Source organism: Brachyhypopomus gauderio, chromosome 2 (genome assembly GCF_052324685.1).
Source record: "Brachyhypopomus gauderio isolate BG-103 chromosome 2, BGAUD_0.2, whole genome shotgun sequence".
NCBI classification, from domain to species: Eukaryota; Metazoa; Chordata; class Actinopteri; order Gymnotiformes; family Hypopomidae; genus Brachyhypopomus; species Brachyhypopomus gauderio.
The window spans coordinates 1,952,501-1,965,000 of NC_135212.1; the positions used below are offsets into that span (position 1 = coordinate 1,952,501).

The 12,500-nt window shown below is 46.4% G+C and overlaps 2 protein-coding genes across 3 annotated transcripts in view; one reads left to right on the forward strand and one right to left on the reverse strand.

Annotated features, from left to right (window-relative positions):
• Positions 1 to 6,106, reverse strand: part of prkar1b (protein kinase, cAMP-dependent, regulatory, type I, beta) — a 71,169-nt gene extending 65,063 nt beyond the window's left edge. The window contains exons 1-2 of one of the 2 annotated variants that reach the window (XM_076982208.1): positions 5,389 to 6,106; positions 4,403 to 4,602 (exon numbers count right to left, since the gene is read on the reverse strand). In XM_076982208.1, the coding sequence (XP_076838323.1) occupies positions 4,403 to 4,585 (183 nt within the window). In that variant the 5' untranslated portion in view covers positions 4,586 to 4,602; positions 5,389 to 6,106. The remainder of the gene's footprint in view (positions 1 to 4,402; positions 4,603 to 5,388) is intronic. The other variant, XM_076982200.1, reaches the window with a different exon arrangement.
• Positions 6,107 to 6,358: 252 nt separating this feature from the next.
• The window catches only part of dnaaf5 (dynein axonemal assembly factor 5), a 71,278-nt gene continuing 65,136 nt past the window's right edge, over positions 6,359 to 12,500 (forward strand). Inside the window, exons 1-6 of the mRNA XM_076982192.1 lie at positions 6,359 to 6,953; positions 8,258 to 8,442; positions 8,822 to 8,946; positions 9,160 to 9,278; positions 11,527 to 11,759; positions 12,396 to 12,500. The exon at positions 12,396 to 12,500 is cut by the window's right edge and continues 126 nt beyond it. Of these exons, the coding sequence (XP_076838307.1) occupies positions 6,422 to 6,953; positions 8,258 to 8,442; positions 8,822 to 8,946; positions 9,160 to 9,278; positions 11,527 to 11,759; positions 12,396 to 12,500 (1,299 nt within the window). The 5' untranslated portion in view covers positions 6,359 to 6,421. The remainder of the gene's footprint in view (positions 6,954 to 8,257; positions 8,443 to 8,821; positions 8,947 to 9,159; positions 9,279 to 11,526; positions 11,760 to 12,395) is intronic.

A 12,500-nucleotide genomic window follows, 5' to 3' on the forward strand; every position in this document is an offset into this window, starting at 1 on the left:
AGCCTAAATTCCAGCACCTGGAACACAATGCAACATTAAAATTCGTCGGGTAAATGTTAATTCCCCTGTTTTTGAAGGGTGTTTCTTTCTACTACCACATATCGTTTCGGAGACGCGGTCACTCGAGAAAGTATAAGGAGGGAGGTAACTTTTCTAAGTAATGTCCGAAAATCTGAAGGCGGAATGACCCGCAAGTCAATCAAATGACACCGCCGTCATCCATCCAGCGCTGATGAGCGCCAGTGACAGAATTATTTTTCGGCCACAAAAAAGATAACACGCACGTGTGTGGTTTGTAGTGACGGAGAACTTTAACCCATGGCCTACAGCAATGGATTAGTAAAATGAATAATAATAATAATAATAATAATAATACAAATAATAATAATCAGGAAAATTAACAAATAAAGTAAGGCATTTAATAAACAAAGTAAGTTAAGATGGCATACATCAACACATTTGTCAAAATGTGTCAGTCAGTTAAAATGTTATTGCCAAAATATGCTGCTGCATCTGTGTGTGAATTAGAGAGAAAATGAGTGTGTACACACCGGTTGCCACGCTTCCTCAGCAAGAGAATAAAGCCAGCATGACAGATTCGCGGAGAATACTGCAGAGTAAACTCACCCACAGAAAATCTACTGCCAAAACCCAATGGCTCAGAGCACCTAACCCAGCACCAGATCATTTATACTTACAGTAGATACAACATACTGTATACAATGTTTTCATCCTGAGTTATCTTTCTGAAACAGATCAAATATGTTCAACATCATAATCAACATATTGACCCTTATTTGGCATTTCCAAATGTATTAATATTGGAATAGCAAAAATGTGTTTTGCAATATGCAAAACTATCCCAAATGACCTAAAATACAAATCAAAATATTGCCTACATTTGAAAAGTGTTTACAGAACTCACCATCCACAGTGCTAAAAATTACTCTTCATTTCAGAATTAGAAAATGGCGACCTGGAGCCGTCACTCTGTCGACGGCCTTAAAGCCATGACACACTGCAGAGAACATCCAGAGCCGTGCTCATCTGGTCTTACTGAGACCTTTGGCTTCTCTGGCCAAACAGACACCTGTTCTGCTCAAACGCACAGAAGGCGAAGGACGTAGACACATGTGATCCATACACCCTGGATTACCTACACCCCTGGATTACCTACACACCTAGATTACCTACACCCCTGGATTACCTACACCCCTGGATTACCTACACCCCTGGATTACCTACACACCTAGATTACCTACACCCCTGGATTACCTACACCCTGGATTACCTACACCCCTGGATTACCTACACACCTAGATTACCTACACACCTAGATTACCTACACCCCTACCTACACCCCTGGATTACCTACACACCTAGATTACCTACACCCCTGGATTACCTACACCCCTGGATTTTGAGCACTTTTTGAGGTGAGAGATAGAGAAGAAACACAGAGAACAAGTGAAACAGAGGGAGCAAGTTCTGATAAAATATTCATGTGTATCTAAAAAAAGAAAAACACAATTCACATAATCCAGATTACAAAGAGCGGCCAGCGCCCTCCATGTGCGTCCATGCACCCTGCTCAACAGCTGCCCGTGAGGAAATGAGGAGTGTAGGCTCCCCCATGGAGCTGCAAACCACACGGCCCTCCTCATCTCATGCCATCTAACCGAGGCACAACCACGTGTCCTGTTTCCAGAGACCTCTACCTTGATCCAGAGTCATCAAAAACAAACCAGCACCTAAGGCTCCGAGCCGTTCGTCTAAGAGTCTAAGAGAGCCTTGTGTTCCGGCTGCAGATGTCGAGAGGTGATAGCGGTGATCAGTCCGTCCGCGGCGTGTGCGTCGAGGGCCTTCGTGACCCCTGGCAAAAGCGGTTACTGCCGTGACTCTCATGAGACCCGCAGACGGGCCGTCACATGAAGGAGCTAGCACTCACAGCGGCACGATGACCTTCTCAGGATCTTTAGAAGATCACCGTCTTGGTGCGTGATGTGTGCGTGCGGTAACATGGAGCTCCGAACTGCAAAACACGCCTGATGCAATTCTGTGTGAAGGCACTGCAGTCATCCAGGGACCCGTCCGTTGTTTCTCCCATGTGGGCTTTACATGGACAGGCTGCCCACATACAGGTCTATTCACATCCTCCCAAGTTCATTTTAACTGTTGTCCTTGTGTTTATTTATCTGCCCATGAAAGCATCACCACCCACGCAGGCATGTCATTAGCTGGTGATCTACACTGTACGGATGTAGAAGGGGTGAACGTCCCAGACTCAGTCCCCACACTTCTCCTTGGGGAACTCATTTAAGCCTGATGGATATGGACGTGCACGTGAAGTTCACGAGGGCTCAGGGGTGTCTCAGAGGACCAATCCCGCAGAGTCACACGTTCTCGGCTTAAGCACATTTCATAAAGCCTAATCCATCTCAGACTCTCATTTTCACTTAATTATTCATATTGTTTCCTAACAACTATACAGACACTTAAGATGTAGCTTTTGAATGCCCAACAATCACCGTTCTTCACATAAATATCTCGTAGGCCGCAGGACCTTGAGCGTGTTTTGGCTCCCGATGCGTATGATCTCACTGGTGTGTCCGATAGAACCAGCAAAAGCAGTCTTATCGCCATACTGGGAACTCTTTCGGGACCAGTTTTCAGCTACTTCAGATAAGAAGTATACATAAGGCTTAGGTCTGAATACAGATCCTTGCTGCTCTGAAGCATATGTATACTTAACACTACAACAACAGTTGAAATAAGGTTACAGGTTTAGGGGTGTTACACCATCAACAGTATCACGCCTGCACTGCTGCTGTGGTGTCTGATGCTGCTGTGGTGTCTGATAGAGCTGTGGTGTCTGATAGAGCTGTGGTGTCTGATGCTGCTGTGGTGTCTGATGCTGCTGTGGTGTCTGATGGCATGGTTTCTTGTCTCATAGTTTCCTCCTCATCCCTCTTGCTTGTGCATGATAGGTCTGTACCTCACATCAATTTCACCTTGTTAAACAGGTTAGAAGATGGTTGGCATGGTGGCTTGGTGGTTAGCACGTTTGCCTCTCAGCACTGGGGTCTTGGGTTCAAGTCCCTATCTGAGTGGAGTTTCCATGTTCTCCCCGTGTCTGTGTGGGTTTCCTCCGGGGTCTCCGGTTTCCTCCCACAGTCCAAAAACATGGAGGTTAGGTAAAAAATCCCTGAGTGTGTGTCTGTGTCTCTATGTTCAATAAAAAAGTAGTGTCTGTGTGTGTGTGTGTGTGTGTGTGTGTGTGTGTGTGTGTGTGTGTGTGTGTGTGTGTGTGTGTGTGTGTGTGTGTGTGTGTGTGTGTGTGTGTGTGTGTGCTTGTATTCCCAGTGGTGGATGGTGCTCTGTCACTAGGGTCTGTCCTCTCCCCCCTCCCTGCACCCCATTCAGTCCCCCAGGGGGCTCTGGATCCCAGTAGAGAGTACGCTGTGCGCAATTGGCTGCTGCTTCTCGCCGGTGTGTCTGTGATTGGTTGTCTGTGATGTGTACCTGTGTTAAATTGTAAAGCGCCTTGGGAATTTGGAAAGGCGCTATATAAATCGAACATTCATTCATTCAAGATGGCTGTGGCTCACTCCTGATATACAAACACATATTTCAAATATGGGAGACCATCTACCAGGGAAGATCTAACCCAAACACTCAAACATGGACAGCCACAAACTCAAATGTAACAGGCCATACCTAGACGGAAACTCATAGTGGATGATTATGAATAGATTTAGAAATGTTTTACATTTACATTTCACCATAGGAGGACTCCCAAAGCAGTGCCTTCATCACTACAGTAATGTAAGCAGGACCCACCATGTGTCCTGCAGCATGAACTCTGCAGGACGTTCTGTGTGCTTGTATTTCACATCAGCCTCCATGAGCAACACCTGACTGATTGAAGCTGATTTAAAACTGACTTAAAGTTACATTAAATGTGGACCATCAGAATAACAACCAGTGGAAGTCAAGGGGTGCCACTGTATTCTTCACAAAACACAAACACAGAACGGTTATTCTAGTACTAACGTAGAATTTCAACTTACACAAGAGCCTTCAATGATTCCACAAGCCCAAAGATTAATGTCTCCTCACTGTTAACCATACATGCAACACATCCATACTATCAAGGGCATAAATTAAATGGTGATTGCAAAAGCAGCTATATTAAATGCACAATAATCCTCTTGCCACATAGTATTACTTTTTTATAATGTGTTCCAAAAATAAAGCAAAAAAAAAGAATGATGTTAATGTGCACCAAAGAATAAAAAAGAAAAATTAACAAATAGCATGACTTCAACCTACAAGCCTGCCATAAAGTGATTTCATAGCAAAGACGGGACATTGCGAAAGGAAAGGAGACCCAGAAACGCACCTTCTCCAGTTTCTCAAAGTGCTCACGCAAGAAGTGCATGGGACGCTCTGGCTTGGCGATGCACAAGTTCACGATGCACTCCTTCAGGATCTGCTGGATGTTGTGCTTCTGTACAAACACCTCACAGCCCTTCAGACTTTCATCTTCATCCAGATTGGCTGAGGAAGAGGAGGAGGTGGCCATCTTATCTCTTATCACTGCTGACAAGAAGGTGGGGGGGAATATTACATCCTCAGGTTTTTTTGTACACACTATGCAGTAGCCTACAGTAAGACTGATTAAATCATTTGTTTTGATCATATTCCTAATCTTAAGCCTAATCTTTTTATGCTCATGGGTGCAAATTTCCATGGGAATGTTTATAGAGGCTTTTAGTGATGCCAATAAAGAGTATTACTGTAGATATAATATCTAAAATAGCCCTACCTCCATAACATGCACGTTCATAAGTGTAAATGTGTTGCTACTCCACTTAGCACTAAATGGTTGACATATTGCAAATGTAATACATTTGTTAAGAATGAAAGACATGAACAAGGAACCTGTTGGTTATGCTAAAGAACGTCTGCGTCTATTTTCTGTACATAATAGTAAAACATCTTTAAAACCGCACCAGCCTCCCTAACTATGTAGTAGCGCATCATCTCACTTCCGCCATGGATTCATGTGGAACATCTCGGATCCTCGCGTGAGCGAGATGTTCGCCTATTCGTGAATTCATTCTCAGTTTTGAACACATAAATTAGCTTCGCATTAACAAAACCGTCTAATTGTGTCCAACACGGAGCCACACACGAACCGGGCTACTCCTGCATCACGCAGAGATCACCTGTTTACACGTCGTGTTAGAGACGTTCAGCTTCCTGATAAAGCCTCGATAACGCGAGATGCCGTCAAGGCTTTTCGGATCTGCATGAGTCACAAGTCGACGTGTTAAAAGAAACACTGTCCGGGAGCTTCGAGATCATCAACCTTACGTGTCTTACCGTTATTTACAGGGATGCTGAGGAGCTCTCTGGGTTGGTGCTGGAGCAGCGCGTCTCTGGTCCTGCTGCTGAGCTCTTGCTGCGGCGGCGTCAGTGACGTCAATCATCTAACCCCTCTGCACGCGCGCAAACATCAGGGGCGAGCACACGGTTCAGCACGCTTTCGTCACATCACATGCATGTTCACATGTCCCTGATATGAAATACCCTGCATCATTCTGCTCTGGGAGAGGAGATGTAATTGTGTGTGTTTAGGTTTGATGATCACGCGATTGCCAGGCGCACCGGGCCAGCCACGCGTTCGCATTTGTACACTAGAAAAAGAAGCATGAACATAAACCATTCCTAGATGAAAGCTCTCGGTGTGAAGGTCCGAATGGATCGTTGTGGGTGACCAACGTGATTTTAAATTACTCTGCAAATAGTTCGTGGAGAGCAGATCATTTTGGTGGTCCTGAAACATTCATGACAAAGTGAAACTTCAGTCCAGAGAAGAGGCCAGTCAATTGCAATAGTGTATAGAAACTGACATTATTATCAAATATACGCCTACTGTTTTTATTATTTATCCTAATAAATAAACCTTCTGGGATTTGGGTTGACTAATTATGTGAGGAGCTGTTATTTTACACCTGTTGTACTGCAGAAGTAAAATCATGTGTGCTGATCGTTAATAATAAAATCATGTGTGCTGATCGTTAATAATAAAATCATATGTGCTGATCGTTAATAATAAAATCATGTGTGCTGATCGTTAAATTGTTAATAATAAAATCATGTGTGCTGATCGTTAATAATAAAATCATATGTGCTGATCGTTAATAATAAAATCATGTGTGCTGATCGTTAATAATAAAATCATGTGTGCTGATCGTTAATAATAAAATCATGTGTGCTGATCGTTAATAAGAGTGCAAATAAATCACTAAATCGTGATAAATCGTGAAGTCAATCAGCCGTAAAGCGACGTTTCTTGTCGCAGTGCCGTTGGTTTCCATAACAACCAAAGACTCGACAACACACGTGCGTGGCAATGGCGACCGCCGACGAAGGTGCAGCAGCAGCAGAAGTAGTGAGATCTCTGGCCCGACACCTCAACTGTTTGAACGAAGACAACAAAACCACGAGGAAACGAGCGATAGAAGCCATCAAAAAAGAGACGATCGATAAAGGGCTGCCGAGCGCCGTGCTGCAGGAGGTGTTCGGGTGCGTGTTGAAGCCTCTGCTGAAGTGCCTGTGGGATCCCGTGGAGAGGTGCAGGGACGCCGCGGTCCAGATGATCGGACACTTCATCAGATGCGCCTCCGCGCCCCAGGACTGCCTGCCCTACCTGGTGCCTTCTTTGGCCCAGCGGCTCGGTGGCAAGGAGACCCTGGAACCGGCGGAGGAGCTCCGGCTGGCCATGGTGCAGCTGCTGGCGCTGGTGGTGGAGGTATGCGGGAGGCACCTGGCCCCGTACCTGGACGACATGATCAAGATCCTCCAGAAAACACTCGTCGATCCTTTTCCAGACGTGAAACGGGAAAGTTGTAAATGTACAATAAATGTGGCCCGATGTATACCAGGTCAGTGCGTCACTGGAGCCGTTATTGGGAGTGTTGGCTAGCTGATGCTAGCTGGAGCTTGGATATCTGGCTAGCATGGCCTAGCGAACCTAGCTAGCCTTAGCGTTAGCTTTAGCATTAGCTTTAGCCCGAGCGTTAGTCTTAGTGTTAGTTAGCTAGTTAGCGTTAGCATTAGCGTTAGCATTAGCGGTAGCCTTAGTGTTAGCGTTAGCTAGCTGTAGCTTGATAACGTCCCTGGCGGAAAACAGAAAGGTGGCGAATTTACTATGAATCCTGTTAATGTTTCTGTTGAGTAAATACATGTGAACATTGTTGCCTCTTCATTATGAGTGTTTGTAACCCGTAATTTGCCGCCAGGTTAAACACACTGAGGTGTCTTCACTACACCAGTCCTGTGGTACACGGGTCTGTTGCCATGGCACACGGACGAGTCTTCCGGGCGGGCCGGACTAGACCCAAGTCCTCTAGTAACGGATTTGATATTAAATACGTTTAGTACAGGATTAATCAGAGATGAATTTGAACCACGACTAACAGTTCCAACTGCACGCCTACTTTAACATTATTTAAGTTACTGAATAAAATGAATAGCACTTGGCCAAGGATATAGATCAAAGCCACCCGATGAAACCAGGGGTGTGAGGTCTATAATCATGAGTCAGTGTTGTGATTTCTTTACCTCAACAACTTCGGATTACTTTAATTACTTTTCGCACGTTCACTGCGCCCATAGATCCGTCTGCCACTGCTTTAATGTTCATGTGAGCAAGAGCTTCAACCCAATCTGATACACAAGATATTAGTTTCAACATCACGACTTGGTTGTCTTCATACTCACAAGTCAGGAAGCCAGTTAAGACTACATGGTTATAATGTCCCATAGTGATGCTGTCTGTCTGAACAATATGGAGTTTTACACCTGGACTAGGGATCAAGCATAAAAGTATGAGTGAAAGGTCAAATCTAGCATCAGCCTCTAAATGAAACATGATGAGGGAGTGACATGGTCACCACTCACTTCTACTTTGATTCTTAATCTGCTGAGATTACCATTACAAGAGACTGTGTGTGTGTGACTTGTGAATTACAGTGCATGTCCAACCAAACAGGCTGCAACTCTTGTCTCAAACTCTTGTGAGATGTAAATGTGTATTTGGGGCTCCTGTTGCATTCAGAAAGCAGCTGATTGACTTAATTGTCAAATGACTCATTGTCGTCATTGATCTCTTTGATGAGCAGCATATTCTTTTAAAAATTTTTCTCACCCTAAACTGACCTTTCACCTCTGCTTCTCTGCACATCAGACCACTTCCACATGCAGGCAGAGAGCCTGGTGAAGCCGCTCATGCAGACGGTCTCTCACCAGCACACTCGGGTTCGGGTGGCGGCCATCGAGGCCACCGGCGCCGTGATCCAGCATGGCACGGGCCGCAATGTGGACGATGTGACCTCCCACCTGGCCCAGCGACTGTTTGACGATTCACCTCAGGTAAGATGAGCCCGTGTCTCTACGTCCAGCCAGAGAGGCAGCACCGTTTTGCATTGACCCTAATCTAACACTCGTGCTAAACCATCACGCTGCTGGTTAACTGTGGTGGGTGTGCTGGAATTACAATAGATGCAAAAATATGTGTTTTTGATCAAAGATGTGATCCTGTGTTAGCCACTGTGTTATTTTATTAGTGCTTATTGTGCTTATTTTATTATCAGTCAAGTTGTAGCAAGGTGTAGGGTTATGGTCCTCATCACCAGGCATGGTGTAAGGGTCGTGTGACGTAGCTTTCACTAAAACTGCATGTGTGATCAGTTGTGCTGGGTTGTGTTCCTCTGTTGGTGTTTTAGTGTGTGCCCCTCACTGTGGTTCTCAGGTGAGGAAGGCCGTGACTCTGGTTGTTGGTGACTGGCTCCTTCACCTCCGGGACAGATATTCCTACTTCCATAAGCTCGTCCCATTGCTGCTTAGTAGTCTGAGTGATGACATCCCAGAGATAAAGTAACAGCCTCCTGACCTCACCGTTACACCTCGCTCTACCCTTTAAAATCTGTTTGGATAAGTCCAGTAGCTAAATGGAAGTTTTATCTCAGTCTCACCCTACACTCGAGAATAGCCCGTCATGAAACTGATTGAGATTTGGAACAAATGTACAGCTGATGCAGAATTGGATGACCCTCAGGTTGGTAAGTGTACACCGTACCTTCTCTACAGGGTCCTGGCCTGGCAGCTTTGGAGACAAGTTGGCTCTCAGTGGGAGAAGGAAAATGAAGATGAGCTGAAGGACAAAATGGACTTCACCTTGCCTACACCGTTCCTGTACCCACCTGGAGGTGAGGTTAGCAAACATGCTTCACAGGGAACAGGCCACAGTCATTTCTGGCTTCCTGAAGGTTCAAGAACTGATTTGAGTGATTGAAGCCATTCAGCATTAAGTGCTGGAACGAATCAAATGCAATGTCAGCTGGAATATGGAGTTTGCCAGTTTGGTAGCCCTTACCCATTTTGTGCAAACCCAATTTATGATTTATTAAGGCTTTTGTAAGATAACCTTTTCCTCTTCTCCTGAAATGAGTAACATTTCTCTCTTCCCTAGCTATTTAAACCACTTTAAATTTGTTGCATTTTGGTGAGTTTCGTCATCTATGTGCTTTTTATTTTGCGTTTACCCAACGTAAGCAGAACAGAGCCGGTGTCCAATACTCTAGATATGCTTTAGGCAAGGAGTGAGAAATTCAGTGCATTGCCCAGTTCAGGGTCCATAACCCCAAATAAGCTCTAGAAGGTTTTACTACTTGGAGCTGAATGTGTTAGCTGAGTGTTCGGGGAGTCAGATTTATTGGTCTTGCCGTATTCCAACACTGATCTTTTGAATGGCATTATGTGCTTGCCGTCTGCCTTTAACGAGAGGTTAACAGCATGAACGTGGTCCGCCATCTTCTTCCAGGACTGGCCCGCCTGTCTGCTGCGAGCTCTGTGCACACCCTTGTTCATTGTTGGTTCCAGACATGGCAGGACAGCAGTGAAGAGCGTCTCCGAGCTCAGACGAGCGTTGATGAATGCACAAGCAACACATGGCCCCAGAGCAGCCCCATCGCCTTCCAACACTAAGATTGATGGAAGATCAGAATATAAACCCCCCTCGCGCCTCTCCTAGTTAGGGCAGCGAGTGAGTTTCGGTTTAGTGTGACTGTCGGTTGGGTGTGAATGGCGTAGCGGAGACCTGGTAGCTGTAGACACACCACCTGTTAACACTCACAGCTAATGTTTATCGACGGAGCGGAAGCGTTCTGGGTCTGTCCCGCCTCGTGCCTGACGCTCACGGGATCTGGCAACAGAGTGTGTTGTTGGGGAGGATCCCAGGTCTCTCGTGATCTGCACGTGTTCTGAATGGCTCTAGTTCAGTTAAGTTGCATTGACGTACGACGCGGCGGTGCGCAAGGGGCGAACGGGTTGCCAAGTGGTAGAAAGCCCCCTTGTGCCGAGGGTATTGTGTAGGTGCAGTAATGTTGTGCTGGTCTAGACAGGTCTTGGTAATTACAGTCGCAGGCTGACAGAAGGAGTTACAGTGATAATAGAGGGACGCACAGGCCTTGTCCCCTGTAGGCTAGACACAGACTCAAGATCTATAGCACGTCAGTGTGAGCTTGGTCATCAGGGTGGAGTTGGACACTAATGAAGGGGTGGTAACACACACACACACACACACACACACACACACACACAGAGGGACGTAGTGAGCTAGGGAAAGAGAACTTTAAATCACTTGTCTCCTTATGGGAAGAGGTCAATGTCAGACATACAGAATACCAGAAAGGGGCCTGTTTTGTCTTGTCCTGTTTGTTCCAGCGTGATTTATGTCCCCTCATTCTCCCTCCTCACGTTCCGCGGCTTTCTCTCTTCTTACTTGTTTTCTCCTTACGTCGCTTCGTACATTTCTCCTTCTGCCTCTCTCTCTCATGTGGTAAAATTAGACTGACACTTGTCAGGAGTCCTGCAAACCGCCGGGGGGGTGCTGAGGTGTCACACACACACACACACACACACACACACACACACACACACACGGACACAATAAGATTGTGTGCGTGTCTTCCCACAGCCAGAGGACAACATTGCGAGGCTCTGGGGACATTAGACAGGTCCCCGCGAGGGACCAGGGCTTTAAAAAAAAATTTTTTTTACAGCAAACAATGTGTTGTGTTTATAAAACTGTAAGAGCCTGTGAATGTTTTCCGTGGTGGCCAGGGTGCCTCTGTCCTACTGGGCTGGAGGTTCTGGATAGGTTCTGGATTGGTTTAGCTCATGTCTTATTGTTATTATTTCATTGTAGTGTATAGTTTGACAGATTGATAAATAGCTCTACCGTTTTAGCCTTCTGTAGGAGCAGGAAAGAAGGAAAGTATGGTAAGGCAATATAACACATTCTGCAGTGACATTAATAACCTACACCTTAAAAGCAGCATTGAGTTGTATCTTGTTTTCTGTTTTAGCTTTGTTATTGTTGTTAAATGAAACCTGAAAACCCAAAAGTGGAACTGCCCGGTCAGGGATCGCTGCGCTTTGCCCGTCCTCTTGCAGAGGAACGTCCAGGCCTGGGATGCCGGGAGCTGGTGGTGAGGAACCTGTCTCGGCTGCTGCCGGCCGTGAGACGGGACGCGGACGACTGGCTGGCCCCCACGCGCCTGAAGACGGCACGTCTGCTCAATGTCCTGCTGCTGCACGCAGAAGACCACAGCACCCAGCACCTGCAGCCCCTCCTGGACACCATCTATCACGCCTGCGCCGACCCCGAGCCCCCCGTCCGAGCACACGTGAGGCGTCTCCGTGAACCTGTGTCTCAAACTTAAAGCTGTGTACGTGAGATCAATCCGAGTTTATTCCAGAACAACCCGGTTGGTTACCGTTTGGAAGGCGTGTGGAGTGGTGCACCTCTGATGTAAGCCTGCAGCTCACGCGTTGCGTCTAAAGGTTTTCCTAATGTTTAGAGTTTGCTGAGCAACACCAACTGCGCACCGTTCCAGCACAAGGCGTCTCTGAGGTCCGAGACATGCCGCCCGTGTCGTCCACGGCGGCCGTGAAGGACTACCGGGTTCTCGGGACCCGTGGAGTTAGTGCAGACACGCGGGCGATGGGCTCACCCGTCACCACAGGGACCTTCCGTATATACAAATGTTCAAACCAATGGCTGATGATGCTGATAAGCGCTTCAGCTGAATCTGTAGAGAACTTTACTGGTCTAAGGCTCTTTGCACTGGGCCTGTAGTCTCCGTGATGTTTATGTAGATATCTCTCACCAGTTTGAGCTGGAATGTAGTGCCTTGACTTGATGTACATTTTGTAAAATACATTTAATACTGCCTCCCCATTTTATTACAGAACATCTGAATTCTTCTCTCTCTCTCTCTCGCTCTCTCTCTCTCTCGCTCTCTCTCTCTCTCCCTCTCTAGAGTTTGGACTCAGCTAGATTGCTGGGAGTGTTTGTGAGCCCGGAGGTTTCCCTGAAGCTCCTGCTGGCCCATGTGGAGAACCCTTCCTCCTCCTCGTCCTCCTCC